General features: G+C 36.7%; 1 protein-coding gene across 4 annotated transcripts in view; it reads right to left on the bottom strand.

Annotated features, from left to right (window-relative positions):
- Positions 1 to 8937: 8937 nt before the first annotated feature.
- Positions 8938 to 23130, bottom strand: part of LOC117268554 (choline transporter-like protein 2) — a 35372-nt gene continuing 21179 nt past the window's right edge. For 2 of the 4 annotated variants that reach the window (XM_078161318.1, XM_033645108.2), the window contains exons 11-22: positions 21379 to 21510; positions 19299 to 19398; positions 19049 to 19141; positions 18597 to 18681; positions 17171 to 17433; positions 16986 to 17080; positions 16048 to 16151; positions 15862 to 15935; positions 15666 to 15736; positions 14891 to 14979; positions 14700 to 14784; positions 8938 to 9692 (exon numbers count right to left, since the gene is read on the bottom strand). In XM_078161318.1, the coding sequence (XP_078017444.1) occupies positions 9586 to 9692; positions 14700 to 14784; positions 14891 to 14979; positions 15666 to 15736; positions 15862 to 15935; positions 16048 to 16151; positions 16986 to 17080; positions 17171 to 17433; positions 18597 to 18681; positions 19049 to 19141; positions 19299 to 19398; positions 21379 to 21510 (1298 nt within the window). In that variant the 3' untranslated portion in view covers positions 8938 to 9585. Of the gene's footprint in view, positions 9693 to 12833; positions 13147 to 14699; positions 14785 to 14890; positions 14980 to 15665; positions 15737 to 15861; positions 15936 to 16047; positions 16152 to 16985; positions 17081 to 17170; positions 17434 to 18596; positions 18682 to 19048; positions 19142 to 19298; positions 19399 to 21378; positions 21511 to 23130 lie in introns of those variants that run through there. The other 2 variants (XM_033645106.2, XM_033645107.2) reach the window with 2 other exon arrangements.

Below are 23130 nucleotides of genomic sequence, written 5' to 3'. Positions count from 1 at the left end.
GCCTGGGCCTGTGTCTGGCAGGCCCACTCAATAAGCTTTCCCCGAGTTTATTACTCTCCAACACTGCACATGGTCCCTGCAGGGTTAGTTTGACTGTAAATACAGTGACATCTGGTGGCCAAAAGTTGGCATTGCATTGTAGAGAAGAAATAAGTGCTGGACAGTATGACTGAAAAGTGAGTCATGAGAAAAATGAATTCACTGCTGTCATCTGTCATGTTCAGGGGCTTAAATATGGACAGTGCAAGCAGGGCAAGGGAGGATAAGAAAAAAAGGGCGCTAGTTTAGGCACGTAACTATATTCAAGATTCAAGAAATTTATTGTCATATGCAAAATAAAAACTCAGTGGTTTACACTGTACAATGAAATCCTTAATTGTCAGCTTCCCTTCACACAAAACAACGATAAAATTAGGATTAAAATTAGATTTTAAGAAATAAAGAAATAAACAGAAACAAAGATCTAAATTAAAAGTAAAGTGCACTATGCCTCATGTTGTAAACATTGCAACAAGTCATAATTAGAAACGAGTGGGCACAAGGGCCAATCATGATAACGTGCACTGGGGCCCGTTGTAACTACCTTACACCTCTGGTTATGTTTATTCAGTAAAGATCATATCCACCTAATGATCACTTCTAGGAGCCTACAATAAAAGTTGATATCTACTTGAAGGATACACGCAGAAAAATTATTTGTCTATTTTGTCATTTACATATTTCAATTATGTATAAGATTTCCATCTAAGTGAGTCAAGTAATTTTAACATTAACCATTTATTTCATTAACTAAATAAATGAATAAATAGAAATAAATAAATGAAAATAAAAAATAAAACCAACATTTTTGTAACTATAGCTCAAAGAATTTACCCAAGTTACTTAAATAATTTTTTTTTAAAAATGACTGTTAATAAATGTTTTTAATAAATCATTATTATTATTATTATTATTATTATTGTTATTATTGTTATATAGCCATATCTCCACTATACTTATTCTTTTCCTCTCCAGGTTTGCATCCAGCACTTGCACTCTGATGACCCTGAACACCCCAGGAAGCTGCGACTGGTGTGGAAGGGAAACGAGCCCCACTGCATTGCCCACTGCCTCCACTCCTAAGGAGCCTGTAAAATGTAAGAATGCAATCTCATTGTGTCACTCCAGCTTCCACACTATCAGCTGACTAATGGTGTCACTTTGAATTAATCCAACCAGATTTTGCCACAGTCTCCTCAAGACTATTTATATCATTGCTGTCAGTTTTGAATCCGTGCTCCTCTCTGCTGTTGTCATTTCAGGACAAAGGGGCGCGACCCTCCTGCAACCCATTTCACCTCCAGTCTTCAGCACATCCACTGCCAAGTCCTGCTCTGCATCCCATCATCATCATACTTCAGCCATCCCCCTCTTCACCTCCACCACCAGTGTCTAGACATCGTCGGGGGAATATCCATGAACTACAGTGGCATCTCTACCCTGGACATATGCACACCATGATGAAGTCTAATCGCCAAAGAACTTCATAAAATAGGTCGTACTATAGTATGGAATAAAAATATCAGTACAAAAGCCAAAGTATAGTATGCCATAAAAATTAATTTAAAAAATCACAGCATATCATGCCAAAAAATGTTTTAAAAAAATTATAGTATAGCATGTCATTAAAATTTTACAGGATAGTATGTCATAAGAATGCCATAGCAAATCATGTCATAAAAAAGAATTTAAAAAATATCATTATACCATGTTATTAAATATTCAAAAAATGTCTTAGTATAGTATAAATACTTCATTAAAAATGTCATAGTATAGTATGTCATAAAAATTATTTAAAATTTGTCATACTATAGTATGTCATAAAAATTTCATAGAAATATTTGAATATATGTCATAAAAAAATCATCAAAAATTTAATTAAAAATGTCAGTGTAATATTCCATGAAAGTGTCATAAAAAGGTCATAATATAGTATGTCATAGAAATTTAACTAAAATGTCATAGTATGGTATGTCATAAAAAATAATCAGAAAAATGTCATTAAAAATCTAATAGTACAGTATATGAAAAAATGTCATACTATAGTATGTCATAAAAATGTCACTACAAATGTCATAGTGTAGTTCTTCATAAAAAATAATTTAAGAAATGTCATACTAAAATATGTCATAAAAATGTCATAGTATAGTATGTCATAAAAATTATTTAAAATTTGTCATACTATAGTATGTCATAAAAATTTCATAGAAATATTTGAATATATGTCATAAAAAATCATCAAAAATTTAATTAAAAATGTCAGTGTAATATTCCATGAAAGTGTCATAAAAAGGTCATAATATAGTATGTCATAGAAATTTAACTAAAATGTCATAGTATGGTATGTCATAAAAAATAATCAGAAAAATGTCATTAAAAATCTAATAGTACAGTATATGAAAAAATGTCATACTATAGTATGTCATAAAAATGTCACTACAAATGTCATAGTGTAGTTCTTCATAAAAAATAATTTAAGAAATGTCATACTAAAATATGTCATAAAAATGTCATAGTATAGTATGTCATAAAAATTATTTAAAATTTGTCATACTATAGTATGTCATAAAAATTTCATAGAAATATTTGAATATATGTCATAAAAAAATCATCAAAAATTTAATTAAAAATGTCAGTGTAATATTCCATGAAAATGTCATAAAAAGGTCATAATATAGTATGTCATAGAAATTTAACTAAAATGTCATAGTATGGTATGTCATAAAAAATAATCAGAAAAATGTCATTAAAAATCTAATAGTACAGTATATGAAAAAATGTCATACTATAGTATGTCATAAAAATGTCACTACAAATGTCATAGTGTAGTTCTTCATAAAAAATAATTTAAGAAATGTCATACTAAAACATGTCATAAAAATGTTATTGTATAGTATGTCATAGAAAATCATAAAAAAATAGTATAGTTTAGTATAATATTAGTATAATATGACATAAATCATCAAAAAATGTCATTAAAAATATCATAGTATATGAAAAAATGTCATAGTATAGTATTCCATTACAAAATCACAAAAATGTGATAGTATAGTACATCATAAAACAATAACTTGAAAATGTCATATTATATTATGTCATAAATATTTCATCAAAATGTCAAAGTATAGTATGTCATAGCATTTCCATCAAAAAATGTCATAGTATTGCATGTCATAAAAGTTTTATTAAAATGTAATAGTATGGTGTGTAGAAATAGTCATAGTATAGTATGTGAGAAAAATTTTACTTTAAATGTGATAGTATGGTTTGTGAAATTTCATAGTTTAATATGTCATTAAAAAATTCATTAAAAAATGTCATAGTATAAAATGCCATAAAAATTTAATTGTCAAAAAATGTCATAGTATAGCATGTCATAAAAGTTTAATAAAAATGTCATAGTATAGTATGTCAAAAAAAACATTGTTTAGAATGCCATAAAATTTTCATCAAAAAAAGTCATAGTATCATAAGAGTTTAATAAAAATGTCTTAGTACAGTATGCCATAAAAAATTCTGTCATGGTAAAGTATGATTTTAAAAGTGTCGTAGTATGGTATGTCATAAAAATCAAACTAAAAATGTCATAATATAGTATGTCACAAAAAAAATCTTACTTACCTTCTCTTCACACCTGTTGTGTCTTAGTCTTGTTTGCACCCTAGTGTTCCCATCCACACCTTTGTTGTTAGCCAATCCCCATTTTCCTCCTTTTGCCTGTGTGCATCTACTCCAGCTGCGTCTCATTCTTGTGATAAGTTTTCTCTGTATATATACACCTGTGTGTTTCCCTTTGATCCTTGTCAGTTCCTATGCGTTCCATCCTATGCTCATCCCTGTGTTTTTGGTATGGTTCCCTTTTCTGTTTCCTCCCTGGTAACTTGTATTCTGTTTGGATTTTTTTACCTGAAGTCATAATCCCAGTTGGTTCTCAGTTGAGTTTTGGATCTTCTCTCATTGGAACATTGAGTTATCTGCTGGTTCTGGATGTTTTGTATCAGCTTTATTAAACCTCACTTTTTGTTAAACCTTAAACCTGCCTCCTGCTCTGGCTTTTGGTCCTTCCTGAACTGATCCCTGGAATGTAATAATATAGATGTCATGAAGTATTTCACTGAAAAAAGTGTCATTGTCAGTGTGTCAAAAAAAAAAAAAAAAATAAAGAGTATGTTGATTTGTCAGGAAAAAAGTCAGTATAGTATGTTGATATTTTTAAGGAAAAAAAACGGTCATGGTATAGTATGTCAATTTTTTAAGGAAAAAAAGGTGATAGTATACAGTGGTGTGAAAAAGTGTTTGCCCCCTTCCTGATTTCTTACTTTTTTGCATGTTTTCCACACTTAAATGTTTCAGATCATCACACAAATTTAAACATTAGTCAAAGATAACACAAGTAAACACAAAATGCAGTTTTTAAATGAAGGGTTTTATTAATGAGGAAGAAAAAAATCCAAAGCTACATGGCCCTGTGTGAAAAGTATTTGCCCCCTAAACCTAATAACTGGTTGGGCCACCCTGAGGAGCAACTACTGCAATCAAGCGTTTGCGATAACTTGCAATGAGGCTTTTATAACGCTGTGGAGGAATTTTAGCCCACTCATCTTTGCAGAATTGCTGTAATTCAGCCACATTGGAGGGTTTTCAAGCATGAACCACCTTTTTAAGGTCATGCCACAGCATCTCAATAGGATTCAGGTCAGGACTTTGACTAGGCCACTCCAAAGTCTTCATTTTGTTTTTCTTCAGCCATTCAGAGGTGGACTTGCTGGTGTGTTTTGGATCATTGTCCTGCTGTAGAACCCAAGTTCGCTTCAGCTTGAGGTCACGAACAGATGGCCGGACATTCTCCTTCAGGATTTTTTGGTAGACAGGAGAATTCATGCTTCCATTTATCACAGCAAGTCTTCCAGGTCCTGAAGCAGCAAAACAGCCCCAGACCATCACACTGCCACCACCATATTTTACTGTTGGTATGATGTTCTTTTTCTGAAATGCGGTGTTACTTTTACGCCAGATGTAATGGGACACAGACCTTCCAAAAAGTTCAACTTTTGTCTCGTCAGTCCACAGAATATTTTCCCAAAAGTCTTGGGGATCATCAGCATGTTTTCTGGCAAAAATGAGATGAGCCTTAATGTTCTTTTTGCTTAGCAGTGGTTTTCGTCTTGGAACTCTGCCATGCAGGCCATTTTTGCCCAGTCTCTTTCTTATGGTGGAGTCATGAACACTGACCTTAACTGAGGCGAGTGATGCCTGCAGTTCTTTAGATGTTGTTGTGGGGTTTTTTGTCACCTCTTGGATGAGTCGTCGCTGCGCTTTTGGGGTAATTTTGGTCAGCCGGCCACTCCTGGGAAAGTTCACCACTGTTCCGTGTTTTCGCCATTTGTGGATAATGGCTCTCACTGTGGTTCGCTGGAGTCCCAAAGCTTTAGAAATGGCTTTATAACCTTTTCCAGACTGATAGATTTCAATTACTTTTTTCCTCATTTGTTCCTGAATTTCTTTGGATCTCGGCATGATGTCTGTAGCTTTTGAGGATCTTTTGGTCTACTTCACTTTGTCAGGTAGGTCCTATTTAAGTGATTTCTAGATTGGGAACAGGTGTGCAGTAATCAGGCCTGGGTGTGGCTACAGAAATTGAACTCAGGTGTGATCAACCACAGTTATGTTTTAACAGGAGCTGGGGGGCAAACACTTTTTCACACAGGGCCATGTAGCTTTGGATTTTTTTCTTCCTCATTAATAAAACCCTTCATTTAAAAACTGCATTTTGTGTTTACTTGTGTTATCTTTGACTAATGTTTAAATTTGTGTGATGATCTGAAACATTTAAGTGTGAAAAACATGCAAAAAAGTAAGAAATCAGGAATGACGATTCGATTTTTGTCGATTTTTTCAGAAAAAAAGTCATAGTATAGTATGTCTGTTTTTTTTCAGAAAAAAAAAATAGTCACAGTATAATATGTCGATTTTTTTCCAGAAAAAACACAGCATAGCATGTTATTTTTTTTATTTTTTTCGGAAAAACACATCACAGTATAGTATGTTGACTTTTTACGAAAAAAGTCATAGTGTATATATTATGACGATTTCTTTTGAAAAACACATCACAGCATAGTATGTTAATTTTTTCAGGAAAAAAAGTCATAGTATAGTATGTCGATTTTTTCAGAAAAAAGTCATAGTACAATATGTCGATTTTTTCACACAAAAAAGTCATAGTATAGTATGTCGATTTTTTTCACAAAAAAAGTCATAGTTTAGTGTGTTGATTTTATTCCACAAAAAAAGTCATAGTATAGTATGTCAATTTTTTCAGACAAAAAGTCATAGGATAGTCTGTCAATTTGTTCACAAAAAATGTCATAGTATAGTATGTCACTTTTTTCAGAAAAAAAGTCATAGTATAGTATGTCAATTTTTTTTCCAGAAAAAAAGTCATAGTATAGTATGTCGATTTTTTTTTTCCAGAAAAAAAAGTCATAGTATAGTATGTCGATTTTTTTCAGAAAAAAAGTCATAGTATAGTATGTCGATTTTATTTTTCAGAAAAAAAAGTCATAGTATAGTGTGTCGATTTTTTCACACAAAAAAGTCATAGTATAGTCTGTCGATTTTTTTCAGAAAAAAAAAGTCATAGTATAGTATGTCACTTTTTTTCAGAAAAAAGTCATAGTATAGTATGTCGATTTTTTTTCCCAGAAAAAAAGTCATAGTATAGTATGTTGATGTTTTTCAGAAAAAAAGTCATAGTATAGTATGTCGATTTTTTTCAGAAAAAAAAGTCATAGTGTGTCAATTTTTTCACACAAAAAAGTCATAGTATAGTATGTCGATTTTTTTCACACAAAAAAGTCATAGTATAGTATGTCAATTTTTTTCAGAAAAAAAGTCATAGTATAGTATGTCGATTTTTTTCACACAAAAAAGTCATAGTATAGTATGTCAATTTTTTTCAGAAAAAAGTCATAGTATAGTATGTCGATTTTTATTTTTCCAGAAAAAAAAGTCATAGTATAGTGTGTCGATTTTTTCACACAAAAAAGTCATAGTATAGTCTGTCGATTTTTTTCAGAAAAAAAGTCATAGTATAGTATCTTGATTTTTTCCAGAAAAAAAGTCATAGTATAGTATGTCGATTTTTTCAGAAAAAAAGTCATAGTATAGTATGTCAATTTTTTCCAGAAAAAAAGTCATAGTATAGTATGTCGATTTTTTTCCAGAAAAAATGTCATAGTATAGTATGTCGATTTTTTTCAGAAGAAAAGTCATAGTATAGTATGTCGATTTTTTTCTGAAAAAAAGTGATAGTATAGTATGTCGATTTTTTTTCCAGAAAAAAAGTGATAGTATAGTATGTCGATTTTTTTCAGAAAAAAAGTCATAGTATAGTGTTTCGATTTTTTCACACAAAAAAGTCATAGTATAGTATGTCGATTTTTTTTTCACACAAAAAAGTCATAGTATAGTATGTCAATTTTTTTCAGAAAAAAAGTCATAGTATAGTATGTCATTTTTTTCAGAAAAAAAGTCATAGTATAGTGTGCCGATTTTTTCACACAAAAAAGTCATAGTATAGTATGTCGATCTTTTTCAGAAAAAAAAGTCATAGTATAGTGTGCCGATTTTTTCACACAAAAAAGTCATAGTATATAGTATGTCGATTTTTTTCACACAAAAAAGTCATAGTATAGTATGTCAATTTTTTTCAGAAAAAAAGTCATAGTATAGTATGTCGATTTTTTTCACAAAAAATATCATAGTATGGTATGTTAATTTTTTCACAAAAAATGTCATAGTATAGTATGTTGAGTTTTTTTCACAAAAAATGTCATAGGCAATTTTTTCAGAAAAAAAGTCATAGTATAGTATGTTGAGTTTTTTTTCACAAAAAATGTCATAGTATAGTATGTCTTCATTTTTTTCAGAAAAAAAGTCATAGTATAGTATGTCATTTTTTTCAGAAAAAAAGACATAGTATAGTATGTTGAGTTTTTTTTCACAAAAAATGTCATAGGCAATTTTTTCAGAAAAAAAGTCATAGTATAGTATGTTGAGTTTTTTTTCAGAAAAAATGTCATAGGCAATTTTTTCAGAAAAAAAGTCATAGTATAGTATGTTGAGTTTTTTTTCACAAAAAATGTCATAGTATAGTATGTCTTCATTTTTTTCAGAAAAAAAGTCATAGTATAGTATGTCAATTTTTTCAGAAAAAAAGTCATAGTATAATATGTTGATTTTTTTCACAAGAAAATGTCATAGTAGTATATTATAGCTTTATATTTTTCAGAAAAAAGTCATAGTATAGTATGTTGAGTTTTTTTCACAGAAAATGTCATAGTATAGTATGTCTTTTTTTTCAGAAAAAAAGACAGTGTAGTATTTTGATTTTTTTTTTCACAAAAAAATGTCATAGTATAATATGTCAATTTTTTCAGAAAAAAAAGTCATAGTATAGTATGTTGATTTTTTTTCACAAGAAAATGTCATAGTATAGTATCTCAATTTTTCTTTTTGAAAAATAGGTCACAGTATAGTATGTTGTTTTTCTTTTCAGGAAAAAAGACATAATACAGGATGTACAAAAAAACTGTAAGAGTATTGTTGTCCATAAAAATGTCAAAAAAAAAAAAGTCACAGTATAGTATGTCATACCTTGTTGTGGCTCAAAAGCCAGTGGCGGATATAGCCTAAATGGCGCCCTGGGCGACACCCCCCTATGGTGCCCCTACTCCAAGGGCTTTCGGGCAACAGTTTGATATGTGCTGCAGGAATCCTGCCAGGCCCCAGGAGAGGAGGTTGGACAGGCTGGGGAGGACTTGTAGTAGAGTATTTTCATAGTGCTGCTTTTTCTTAAAGGATTTTTAAAGCCAATTGACGAAAAAAGGTCTCACACAATTTTATATAAAACTATGCTTTATTTCAAAAACATTTGCAATTCAATCCACAAATATGAAATAAGCACCAAAGTATAACCCTTTACATCATGAATAATATAAATTTTGCTTTTGTTATTTATATTTCTCACTGATAGAAGCTGCACCACAGCAGCAGACACTTTATTCAGGAGTCTAACTGTAGATGCAAATGACCTCCACTATGGTCAAGTGGCACTGTAATGGCTTTGGTAACAAGGTTAAATATTTATTCAAACATAAGATAACACGATAAAAGCGCAGCGACATAATAAACAACTTTAGAAGATTACATTTAAGCTTACCTTCATTTAAGGCACAAATATTAAAAACAAAACATGCTCAAATTTTAGATAAAAAATTTACAACATATTAAAAACATGTTTGGATGTTATCTGCGTTCATAATAGAAGTTTTAAAATCCACAAAGCTCTATATTAAATACCAGACATGTGGGAATGACACATTTGGTAATAATAAAAATACAACGGATGACATCACTGATTGTCACCTGTAGGCTCTTGGTGACTGATGGTGTTAGATTCTTGTTCCAAGTCCACAGAACAAACCCACAGTCCAGTTTTGCCCACAGTCTCGCCTCACTGAGGCTTCTACAGTTAGAGGAGGTGCTCTACTGAGCCGGCTCGGTCTTGTTCTTCTTATTCAGGACTTTGCGGAGGCTCTCAGGCATCAGGTAGGGCCTCTCTGCGCTGCCGTCGTTCCTCTCAAGATCCTCCACTGCAAAGAGTCAATAAAACGGTATTAAGGTCAAGAGAGCTTCAGAGACACGTAAATGAGGGCCAAGCTTCACAATTAATATTCATAACTAGTAAATCTGAAGGATGAAGTTAATTTGGTTTTGTTTTTAGCTGAGAAGAAAAAAACATTTCAATCGTTCAGACAATCACCGACAACATGCATCCATGTAAAGGATCTTTTGAAGTGGGATTGTGTGAGGCACTTTTCCATAGTTAGTGGTAGGTTTGGAGAAGTACTGGAGTACCGCCTCAGAAGCTAAGCAATGTACTGCTGTTGAGGGGGCAGCAACAAAGCGTGTTCCAGCCACCGAAATGAATCCATATCACATCAAGTGTACGCTATATTTAAAGTATTTTTGCTTTTTTTCTTGCTGATAAGACTCCAATTTCCGATGAGAAACCTACCCAGTTAAATCGCTTTCTTTATAGCCAGACTCCATTGAGGAAAATAGTGATTTAACATCACTGAATACAGGAGCTGCTGGTCTACCGCTGCCTTGATCAGTTGGCTAGTTTCTGTTATTGTGTGACTTTGGTGAGTCTGAACTCACCCCTAAACACCAAAGTCATACAGTAACACAAACAAATTAACTAACCAAGGCAGCGGTAGACCAGCAGCTCCTGTGTTCAGAGATGTTAAATCATTGCTTTTCTAAATGGAGTCTGGCTTTAAAGAGAGTGATTTATCAGGGCCAGTTTCCCTTTGGAAAATCACCGTCTGACAGCAAGAAAAAAGCAAAAATACTCTAAATGTGCTGGACACTCACAGTGATATTGATTTATTTTGGTGGGTAAAATTTGCTGTGTGCAGCAGTACATTACTTAGCCTTCCTGTCAGCACTCAAGCCTGCTTCTCCAAACTGGGGGCATGCCGACCGCCATCTACTGCAGGTAAAACACTGAATATGTATGAGAAACTCATACAACCCCACTATAAAAAACCCCAAACTATCCCTTTAAATTACTTAGCTCAAGACTTGTCGCCTCAAAAACTGTTTATTTACCCAAGTTTACTGCCAAGTACAGAGAACTTAATTCAAAACTACTTTGCTTTTACAGAAACTTCAACCTAAGAGACTACAAAGCTTCAAGAAAATCAGCAGTATTCATTTACACAGATAAAAACCTGTTTGGCGTGAACACAAATTAAAGTGCATCAATAGTGCAGCATACTAAAGAAGTAACACCGATGATCATGTGGTTCTGATTGCATAATCTGTAAACAATTTTAAGTCAAAATGTGCAAACAGACCCGACGTTAACGCTGTAAATTAGGCACATGAACGGCTTCAAGTTTATATTGGCCAGTGGCAGTGTAGTGGGAGGGGCGATTGAAAGGCTCAAACGGAGTAAAGATTTCAGACAGATTTTCCAACATGTTCAAGAGTAACATTAAGACATAGCAGACATTTCAACCACCTTGTTATAAAGTGAGGAAAGAAAAACTATGCGCCTCATGTTTCTGGCGGAGCGCTCTGAACTCTTCAAGTTGAAAAAACAATTCAGAGCATAATAAGTGCCCCATGTCATCTAGCTTTTTTCCCCATCGCTCAATCTGATGATTTGAGAGGCGGGCCTTCTGTGGTGGCCACGACAACAAGATTACAGTTGGTGAACAATGGAGGAGAAACTGGTGGTAGTGGTTGCTGGATACCCAGAGCTATACGGCCTGATGATAGACAGCTGGTTGTCAAAGTTGTGCCTCTGAGTCACCCTAAAATATGCCTGGAAACGTCCATCAAGGAGGAGAAGCTCTTGGACCAACTGGTGGTACTCCCCATGACCCAGCCTCTTTTTTAGGGTCTCATGTACCCACACAGATCTCTGTTTATCTGCTGACAGCCTCTCACCCTCAACCAGAGCTACAGACAGTACCCTCTGCCTCAACATGTCAGCAACTACACACTGATTACTGTGAAATAATTAAAACAAATAAATGGTGGATTGATTACACAGAAGGGTTAGGGTAGGAGGTGACAGGGTGGTTGCCTGGCAACAATAAAAAGGCGCAGCAGGCATTTTTTAACTAGTGGCATTCAATAAAAAATAAAAATAAAACAAGTAACAGTACGACAGAATGCAAACACAAATTGTGTCAACTGAGATTCTTCACTTGGAGTGTTTTTTTTCCAGGGGGTGGCCCTTCAGGTTACGACCCCCAGTAGCAGAAATGGCGGACGTTGGAACAATTAAAGTACCTGTGTAAACTGTGGTAACTTCTAGGACCTGAGGAAAACGAAAAGTGATCTGTAGGTCTCTTCATCAGCGGCGCCAATTATAATACCACTTAGAAACACGAGTTAAAAAGTTGTTTGTTTCCACTTTAAGGACAGATAAGGTAAAAAGAAATATGCACCACTCAGGTGTGAATAAAGGAAACACTGAATCTCCACTTTAAGGCCTGGTGTTCTGCAACAGTCGGCCTCTGTGAGATGAGTGGGTTAAGTGCAAAGAAGAATTCCCAACGGGCAACAACAAAGTTTCAGGGGCCGGTTGTACAAAGCACCTTAGGTTAAGATTTTCCTTTAAGTCCGAGTTAAGATTTCCTTGAGAAAAAAAAATTCAGTTGCAAAAAACATCGATTAGTCTTTCCCTTAAGGCTTCCTTAAAATATTTACTTAAAGTTTTAAGTTCTCCTTATCTTGGTCTTATAGATAGATAGATTTATCTAGCCTTAAGGAAAAGAGGCTTCCTTAAAATGTTTATGTTTATACTTAAGGCATTGCCTGTTAAACGGTTGCACAAAGAACCTTAGTGACCAAGGTAAGGACAACAAACATTAAGTACCTCTGACTCCATCTTAACCGCAACATGGTTGATTTTATGGAGATAAATGGGAAAAATTAAGGCAATCCGAGGAGAGTATTCCACGGGACGATGGACACGCTTCATGATGAGCAGCTGATTTTACACTAAGTTTTCCCAGATGTCAATTTATGATTGTGACCATCTGGGTTTGCATCATTAAACTTTCCCAAAGCTGCGCTCTTCAGCCCCTTTACAATGAATGATTGCTCTGTGGTTTTATGCAACAGGATCTTTCCACTCAGTTATTGGCGAAGTATTTCATGTCAGCCTTAAGTGTCATACTTAAGGAGCAAATTCAAGGTGCTTTGTGCAACTTGCCCCAGCTCCTTACTCTCATAATTCAAAACAGGCTTTAACTAGAACAGTTAAAAAAGTGTTACATGAGTGTCGTTATGCCTGTAAATCTAACTACAGTGTCTCTGCCCACAAAACTCCTCTTCTCTAAGCTGCGTCCTCGTCCTGATCCTGAGCCTGCTGTTGTTTCAACTGGATGTCTTCGCTGTCCTGTTGCGGAGCAGAATTCGGAGGCGGATCCTCGGCAGCGTTCTTCCACAGAATCTCATGAAGAGTTGAGGACATGTAATAAGGCCTTGCGGCTGAACCATCATTGCGCTCCAGGTCTTCACCTTAGTGTGTGAATGGTGTGTGTGTGTGTGTTTTGTACGTGTTAATGGATGGAACAGAAAATTAGTTTTGAAATCAAGGTTAAAATAAAAGGGTGTTATAGGGCCAGTAAGGAAGGGAAAGGGGAGGTGGTGAATTGTGGGAAGAAGGAGACAAAAAGAGAAAGAAAGTCAAATAGCAAGCAAGCAAAGGCACCCAAAGGCATTTCAGATTTTTGAAAAGCCCCGTTTCCACCAAACACTTTCGGTATGGTACCTTTGGAACCAAGAGTAACCCTTCAGACATGGTACCTAGACCCTAGCGTTTCCATCGCAAACTATACTCTTAAATGTGGGCGGGGTTGTTGTCACTCACTGCTCCATCCAGCACTCACTGTATCAGTCTGCACCTCCCTTATCGTCCACAGAACGGGGTTGGACGCTGACATTTTCAGAACAAAGTAAAACAGGCTGCAGTGGGAGTCTCTCTCCATGGGATATTTAAAAATAGCAGGTTTGTGCATTTAGTCCTTCTCAGGCAAGCTCAGGGGTTTAGTGTTGCCGTAGCTACAGGAACGACGATCTACAATGCTTTTTTTCTCCAAGTCAGGATTAGAATATATGCAGTTCACATAACTTCCTGCGACCTGAACTTTTATTTGGTATGCATTTTTAATTTTCCTAGCCATGGGATCAGTAGGACCCAATAAGTTTTAAAAAATAACCATCATCATTAATAATTAAGTCCCAATGTCCTCGAACCTGTACTTCCTAATTAAGAGTGTCTTAGCTTCTTACTGTTGCTAAAATTGGTTAAATTTGTTGCCATATCAAACAACAAACATTATAAATCATAAATTAAAAAGTTTAAACCATAATACGTGATCAGGTTTTGGACGTTGTCCACTTTTGTGTCGGGATCGGCTGCAGACTGACGTGGCAGAGATGGCTGCCATCTTGTTTTTACATGGATTAGTGTATTGAGGTCTTTCCACCACTAGATGGCACAAAAGGTCTAAGTTAAGTAGAATGAAGTATGGGGTCAAGTCAATGAACAGACTGCAGTATTCACAGCTCCACCTTTTAGTACCACATCTGTGTGCTAGGTACCCCAACAGAGGGGGGACCAAACATGGGGACGGTACAGAACGGTTCCATTGGTACCATCCACAACTTCTCACAGTGGAAATGGAAAAAAAAGCGCACCGAACTAAACTGAACCATACCAAACTGATTGGTGGAAACGGGGCTAAAGTTAACAGTCCAACACCAAGCAGAAGCAAACTTCAGATTAACACACTGTAAGCCACAGACTGTTATATTGAAATGATGGTGACAGTTGTAAAGTGGCACATCATATTCATGCAATTTAGAATTAGTGACAGCCCAACACCAAAAGCAATGTGAGACTAGAAGAAGTGAGGAAAGTTCTCATTCAGCTGAAAACATTTTATGTATTTTCTTTAATGCAACAGATCTGCAATGTTGGTTTATTTCACGTGGAGTCCATCTGACACTGGACACTCTAGAAGTAATAATACATTGAAGGCAATAATGACTGAGGAGGTGCTACTTACAGAAACAGAGGAAAAGCGTGTCCACACACATGGCGTACACACTGAAGAATCCATGGGCGATGAGGTAGGAGCCAATCACCACAGTCTGGTGATGACAACAAGAACTGTAAGTGCATGTTTCATTCATCACGTACATAAAGCAACATCATGGATCAGTTGTTCCTGGGGGAAGAAAGCACCAGTTCACTCACCAGGATGGGTACCCAGTAGTAGTGGAGATGCGGAGCTGTGTTCTCAAAGGCCTTCACTCGCCCAGAGAAGAAGAAGAAGGCAAAGACTCCTGCGGTAGAAAGAGCATGAAAACTCACATTCTGTGGGGTCGCTGTCACGCACTTTTAAACTGTTTTTTAATCAGGGGAAATACCCTCACAGATGTGCATTTGTGTTACCATGGTTACATGTTTGCATTCGCATAAATAGGTTATGGGATCAATTACGACATCACGGACAGATTTAACGATCAGCAGATGGATTAGTTATTGGTTTAGCTGTTGAAATGATGATGAAGTCACATGTCTGCCATCATAAAATCCTGGGACTGTTTGTTTGCGTTCACACAACAAACGAACCTCACCAGAGTCCGTTTGGAAGCGGACAGAGACCCACCTTTTCGAGTGGTCTCGGTTCGACTGTTTGGTCTGCACCAAGGGTTGATTGACAGCTTTTACACCAGCCCAAACAAACTGAACTAAGTGCACAAACGGACCTAAGTTCATTCAACTGAGTTAAGTGTGATGTATAAACGTCTAATGATGAAGCTCAATTGCATCAATAACCCCACTGATACATTCAGATGAACTTGATTTCATTTGAGGAGAAATCCAAAAATCATGCCGATAAGCATCAATGTTTGCACTATATTACGTGCATTTTCTTCAGGAAAATGCCTCTCTATTCTAAAATACTGTATTTTTTTTTTTTTTTTAAAAAGTGTATGAAGAATAAGGCTGAAATAAACAGACTCACCTACGAGCCCAACAATGAGCAGTTTGCCCAAAAACAAAAGGAAATCTGTCACTTTGTCCAAGACAGCCACCCTGAGGGATCAAAGAGAATCATTTAACCTTTGTAAAACAGAGACCGCCGATCAAATCAAATTAATCAGGAAAAAAAAAACACATATATATTTGTGCAAAACTGTTCAATCCCAAACCCCACTCACCTGACCATGTTCCTCATGAGGAGTAAGAAGGCATCTCTGGCAGACGTGCAAAAGTTTTTGCCATAAATCGCCACCTAGAGGCCAAATTTACTCATTACATTCAAATATTTAAACATCACCAATAATAACGACTTTCTATTTTAATGAAGGGTACAGCACAGTGAAATAAAGGAATAAACCACACACCATGATGTAGGCGTTTCTGTTAAGGAACTTGATGAACTTCTCCAGACACCAGAAGCAGCACTTCAGACAACACAACAGGAACTTGGTACACTTATTTTGGGCTCCTGTGAACGACATGGTGATCGACAGATGGGTGAATATTAACCAACACTGGAGACTCCCAGGTACATGCATTAGGATAGTGTTTTTCAAATTGGGGGAAGGGTACTCCTATCTAATTGAAAAAAATATCAGTCATGCATAATTCCTAAAATTTTCAATAAAAAAAATGTAAATTTGATATAAAGCAGCACCTCAGACTTATTTTCATTGATGATAATCTGTTGATTATATTCTTAATTAATTGATTAGTTGTTTGGTCTATAAAATGGCAGAAAATGGTGAAAAATGTCGATCAATGTTCCCAAAAGCTTTAGACAACCTCCATGAATGTCTTGTTTTGTCCACAACACAAAGTTTTTCAGTTTACTGTCACAGGGGAGTAAAGAAACCAGAATATATTCACATTTTAGAAGCTGGAATCAAAGAATTTTTCTTAAAAAAATGACTCAAACTGATGAATCGATTAACAAAGTAGTTGTCGATTAATTTAATAGCTGACAACAAATCAAACTGTTGCACCTCAGGTTCGACAAACCACATTATATATTCAATATTCCTGTTTTCAAATGCAATCATTTACTGCCTGAAGTGTTAACTGCTGCAACAAACACAATCAAGTTTATATTTGTTCACTGCGTCTTTCTACCAAAAATATTTGTGCTGGTCAGGTGGTACTCAGTTGAAAAATATTTCCATGGGGATGAATTATTCTAAAAAGTTTGAGAACCTCTGCATTAGAAGGTAGTTACTTGAGTATAGATTCATAACTGACTGTGCATATTATGAATTTAACAATCAGAAATAAATGCTGGTCAACAACAGAAACAGAAACAGACCTTTCAGCTTGTGGTCCAGATACTCCAGCAAAACCCTGATGATCTGAATGATTGAGAGGATCAGAGAGCCAAACGCCAGAGTCCCTGTATGATACCTGAAACAAGATACAAGTGACGTTCAAGCAAGATACACAAACAGCCTCTGTTATGTGTCGGATGTTAGTATGAAGACTTCCTCAACACACCTGAGAGATCTGCCCAGGGCAGAAAACACGGGGAAGGCAGGCATGTCATCCGGTTTAACAAAGGCCCAGTAGTACGAGGAAAAGGCCCCGGCCAGGGTCATCTGTCCCAGCGCCGTGACAAAGTTGGCACACCAGAAGAAGAGGAAGACATTGTAGAACTGTAGGCCGATCAGGTATTTGTGGTAAACAGTCTCTCCGCCGTAGAAGGCAAAAAGGCACTCGGATTCAGGGCACTGCTTTTTCTCCAGACTGGTCGAGAAGTTCTGAACAAAGACACAGATTATAAAGAGACATTTTATACACATTTAAAACATCCACAAAATTTCTATTGAACGGGATGGAACCATAAATATTCAGTCAATTCGAGCATCGTGTTGGATCAATAGAGTCTGTTAAAATGTCCAAAAAGTAGAATCAAAAGTGAAAAAAATGTAAACGAAAAATAGGGGTTCAAACGTCAGTGTAAGGATAACTAAAGAACAACAAAGTTGTCTAAAAACTGTAGTAAGATTAAAAAGTACAGAGTCAAAGGAGTGCCATAAGAAGTAATAAATCTGTAAAAAAATTTTTTTTTTGAAAATATAAAGATAAAAATAAACAAACTAATAAATTCAATAAAAAGGTGGAAATAAGAGAAATACATAAAAGAATTAATAAATGAAAAGCTGGAAATTAACAACAGAATAAATAAGTAAATTAAAAAAGAAATATACAACGAAATAAAAGAATAAATAAAGAAAAATAAAATAAATAAGTAAACAAAAATGTTGAAAGGAAAGAAAATAAATAAAATAATAAGTAAATAAAAACATGTGGAAAGTAAAGAAAAATAAATAAAGAATAAGTAAGTAAATAAAAACATGTGGAAATTAGGAAATATTAAATAACAGATAAGTAAATACAAAATGTGGAAAGTAAATACAAATAAAATTAAGAAAGTATAATAATTATAATTAGTAAAAAATATGAAAATATTAAGAATAAATAAAAATAAAATTATATCTGGAAATATAAACACAAATGACAAATATAAAAGAGTAATTGTAAGCATTTTAATTTATTTTTATATTGCTATTTACTTATTTATTTACATATATATTTAATCTAAATATTTTAAAAATGTGTAGTTATTTTTTGCATATAACTTACTCTATTTTTCTGTATATATCCTTTATTTTTTCTGTATTTATTTTATCCCTTTATTTTCCGTATTCTTTCCTCTTTTACTTTTCCTTGATGGGTCATGCTGTGATAGGACACAGACTTGCGCAGGTGCAGTGTGATTGTGGTAACATTTTGAATAAGAAGAAAACATCATGGCAGAAGCAGAACAAGATTTAAGGGGAGCAACAAGTTCTTTAAACACTTGCTCAGTACTCCTAAAGGAGTAGCAAAAGCAATTATAACAAATAAAGTGAAAACTCACCGCGGGGTCACAGGTTTTTCTCGAGTGGTCGCACACTGTCTCATTGAAAATCTTGTAGACGGGTTCATTAGAGGTAGACAAGAAGCTGATCAGTTCAGTCAAGGATGGTCATGAGGACTTTAAAGGACTACAAATCCCAGTATCATTAAACACCCCACTAATATGACATTACATACATTCTGCCTGTTAGATGTGTCCTACTTGATCCTGCTGATGCTCTGACATCATGCACACATGGGCAATGATAACCTCACAAGATCTGACAGGACATAAATATGTCTTTGACTTCCTGTATATTCTTTAAAGGCTGCTGGAAATAAAGCATCTTTGCTGGAAACTGTCCGACTTGACGGCAGCTTTTTGCCCCCGCCCCCTGCTGCCTCCGCCTGGTGAGGCGCAGTTCATCTCAAACGAGCCTGATGACACTGACTGACAGTAAGTTGGAAGGATACACAGCAGTAACTGCCCAGTAGGCGATGACCATGGCCAGGAGCAAGAACGTGAACAGTGGGTAAAAAAGGGAAGACATCACGTGTCCGATGGCTCTGTTAACAACAACACAACATCACAACAGTCGTCAAAGTGCCATTAATCATTAATTATTAGTCAAATGAATTCTATATCAGAACAGTTTAGCATCTTAACTGTCATTGATCTGTTTTTCCACCCCTCCTTCCCTACAGCTCTAATGTGAAGTCTGACCTGCTGGCTTCTTTGATGAGAGCGATGGCAATGAGGAGCCTCTTCCTGAGGAAGATGAGCACAAGGATGATGATGACCTCCAAAATGGCCAGGATAATCACTACAGGAGAGGAGTGGCAGAGGGAGAGGTCATATGGTTGTCCCCATTTTACAGCAACATGTCAGACAGGGTGTCTACAGGTATCAGACTCTATAATATAATATAATGCTTTTACAGCTCTTAAACCAAATTTAAGACTTATTTTTGGACAAATCACCTTTTTCCCTTTTCAGTCATTTCAAGTAAACATAAAGGTTAAGTAGTATAAATGTCCTTAGGAAGGTTTTATGCAGGAATATTGTTATTCAGGCTAATCTACATTTTGCCAACAGGTAAGTGCAAGTACACACTCACCTGCCATTTTATTAGGTACACCTGTTCATCTGCTCGCTAGTCTGAGTGGGTGGAAGTTTGCTGCATAGATCAGCCTCTCATTGGGCGGAACGAGCCACCCGCTGAAGTCCCGCCCTACCACCTCCGGTTGTGTAGCAGTTTTCAACACGTCCTTTACTATCTTTTGCAGTGTTTGATCTTGCGGGGATGTAGCCATTTTTCTGCCATGGTTCGCGTCCTGTAGGTGATATTTTTGTGGGTGTGTTACACCAAAACCTGTTTCCCCCCTGGCAATAGTTTTGCAAGCGCACCGTTGCTGTGGCACCGCCCAGAACGATTGTGATTGGTTGAAAGAAATAAAAAAAAAACCGGGGCGTTTTTTTTCTCCAATCTTAAAGTGAGAGTCAGCGAGACTATCTGCTCACTAACACAAACAGCTAATCGGCCAATCACACGGCAGCAACTCAATACATTTAGGCATGTAGACATGGTGAAGACGACCTGCTGCAGTTCAAACTGAGCAACAGAATGGGGAAGAAAGGTGATTTAAGTTACTTTGAACGTGGCATGGTTGTTGGTGCCAGAAACTGGGATTTTCACACACAACCATCTCTAGGGTTTACAGAGGATGGTCCCAAAAAGAGAAAATATCCAGTGAGCCAAAATGTCTTGTTGATGCCAGAGGTCAGAGGAGAATGGCCAGACTGGTTCAAGATGATAGAAAGGCAACAGGAAGTCAAATAACCACTGGTTACAACCAAGGTCTGCAGAAGACCATCTCTGAAGCAACAACACCTTGTCCAACCTTGAAGCAGATGGGCTACAGCAGCAGAAGACCACACCAGGTGCCACTCCTGTCAGCTAACAACAGGAAACTGAGGCTACAGTTCACACGGGTTTTCTCACCAAAACTGGACAATAGAAGATTGGAAAAACGTTGCCTGGTCTGATGAGTCTGGATTTCTGCTGCCACATTCAGATGGTAGGGTCAGAATTTGGCATCATGGATCCATCCTGCCTTGTATCAACGGTTCAGGCTGCTGCTGGTGGTGTAATGGTGTGGGGGAGATTTTCTTAGTACCAACTGAGCATGGTTTAAACACCACAGCCTACCTGAGTATTGTTGCTGACCGTGTCCATCCCTTTATGACCACAGTGTACCCATCTTCTGATGGCTACTTCCAGCAGGATAACGCACCATGTCACAAAGCTCAAATCATCTCAAACATGACAATGAGTTCACTGTACTCCAATGGCCTCCACAGTCACCAGATCTCAGTCCAACAGAGCACCTTTGGGATGTGGTGGAACGGGAGATTCTCATCATGGATGTGTAGCCGACAAATCTGCAGCAACTGTGTGATGTCATCATGTCAATATGGACCAAAATCTCTGAGGAATGTTTCCAGCACCTTGTTGAATCTATGACACCAAGAATTAAGGCAGTCCAACGCAGTACTGGCATGGTGTACCTAATAAAGTGACCATTGAGCGTAAATTTAGACAGTAATAGGTTCAATGGCAGGTTTAAAGATTTGTAACAACAGAAATGGCTTTTATGCAGAAGAGCTTGACTAATTTTGTCAAAACGTATTTGATAAAAATGTTTTTGGCAATTAATTTAATAAGACATTTTAAGATTTTTTTAAGAATCCTGCAGACACCCTGGTCAGAATAAATCACATGGATTATGTGTTGTATACTGACTGAAGGCCAGCCAGGTCTGTCTGATCTGCAGGTAAACGGTGAAGTCAGTCTGGAAGCCCAGTTCCTGTAGAGTCACATCAGAGCCTGCCTCTCCTTTCAGAGCAGCGTACTCCATGTAGCAGTGGAAGATACCTAAACAGCAAATAACAAACACACACAGCACAAACATGACTCTTTAAAAATGTCAATAGTAAGTAACTGGAGTTTTATATGAAAAAGGAAACACTTTTAAAATAATGTAAAGGGCCTGAAAGAATACACGGGTCTTTTCCAGAAAGCAGGTCCAGTGAAAACTCTGACTCCACTCTCTCTGCGGTTACTCAAGATAATCTACAGACCTTATTGTGAGCAGTTTCATGTAGGAACTATTTTCGTTCTACCAAACTACACCCACCAACCGTATCACTACGCAGAAGGAAGCGTGCATCATCATGGACAAGAAGCTGGTGCTCGTGACAGCGTGAAATATAGACATTAATAACATTCTCCTCAGCTGAGCTGTAACGTTAGCTAGCTCAGTGGTGCTAGGTGAGCTAGCAGCAGGTACCTTGCACTCTACTTACAAACAGGCTACATTAAGGTTAGCCAGTAGGATAGTTGATGATCCATCCCATGTTCTAAGGGGTGCAGATTTTCTCCTTAGTCATTAGTTCAAGGTCCACACACCATCAGAGTGGACATACTCGCAGGGGAATTCACAAAGCATGAATTGCGCATGACCTGCAACTGCTACCTGTCCCATCTGAAGGTCCATGTCACAAAATATATTGGGCAGATTATATTACGACACAAACACGCCCATAAAGTTTTAAGCTGAGTGCAATTGGTCCTTTTTTTGTGTCCCACTGTTGTTATACACGTGACCAAGTATAAATGTTGCCTCTGCTGCAAGAGCACAGCAGGCAGAGCAATGACAGAGAGAAACAGACCACTGAAATGTTTTAGACTGTGAGCTGCAGGTCCTGACCGACGAGCTGCAGAGGCATTACTCAAAACTTCAGGCAAAGAATTCAAACTTGACAGACAGAAACGGTATTTGGGTCAGTGCTGGGTGCGACACACCTTATGAATGTGCCTCAGTTACCACCAGCTCTCTGAAGACTCTGATAATTTCACTGTAACTGTGTGTGGCGGGAGTACGGATGGGCGTTTTAAGTAATTTCTTCATTCAAATACTCGCTTTAATCTATTATCAAGTACTTGGGGGAAAAAAGTAATGTAAGAATAGGGTCTGAGATGAGCACCCAAGTGAAAATGTGGGAGAGGTTAGGATACGTCTACCTCTCTTTGCTGCAGATAGACCATAGAAATTAGCTACGATACACAAGTTTAACGTTACACGGGAGGTGTTTGCGTGTCCCTGTGATCTTGGGAGCTGTGTTATCAAGTGCAAATAGCTCTTGGTAGAGTCTCCCAAAGCAAAGTGGCCCCAGAGCAGACTAAAGCCTAGTTCACATTACATAATTTTCACTGTTATTTTGACGTCGTAGAGGATCTTGAGAGCCACCTTGGGTCGGAGGTGAGTCAGCAGATAGTCTGCCACGACGAATCCTCATGTGTGAACAAGCCTATGAGCAAGTCGCCCCCTCGTCTGGGACTGGGACTGGATATCTGGCATGCTAGAAAACTGGAGAAGTCTGACATGACTGACAAAGAGCATCAGCCAATGAGAGGGGGGATACGTCCCATGTCAGCACGCAGGAGGATGAAAGAAATGTGAGGAGGACAAGCTGCAGGGTTGCCACTTGCCAG

The sequence above is a fragment of the Epinephelus lanceolatus genome, chromosome 18, assembly GCF_041903045.1.
Source record: "Epinephelus lanceolatus isolate andai-2023 chromosome 18, ASM4190304v1, whole genome shotgun sequence".
NCBI lineage: Eukaryota > Metazoa > Chordata > Actinopteri > Perciformes > Serranidae > Epinephelus > Epinephelus lanceolatus.
Note: the sequence above shows the minus strand (reverse complement) of the source record. Positions and strands in the feature narration are given on the sequence as shown.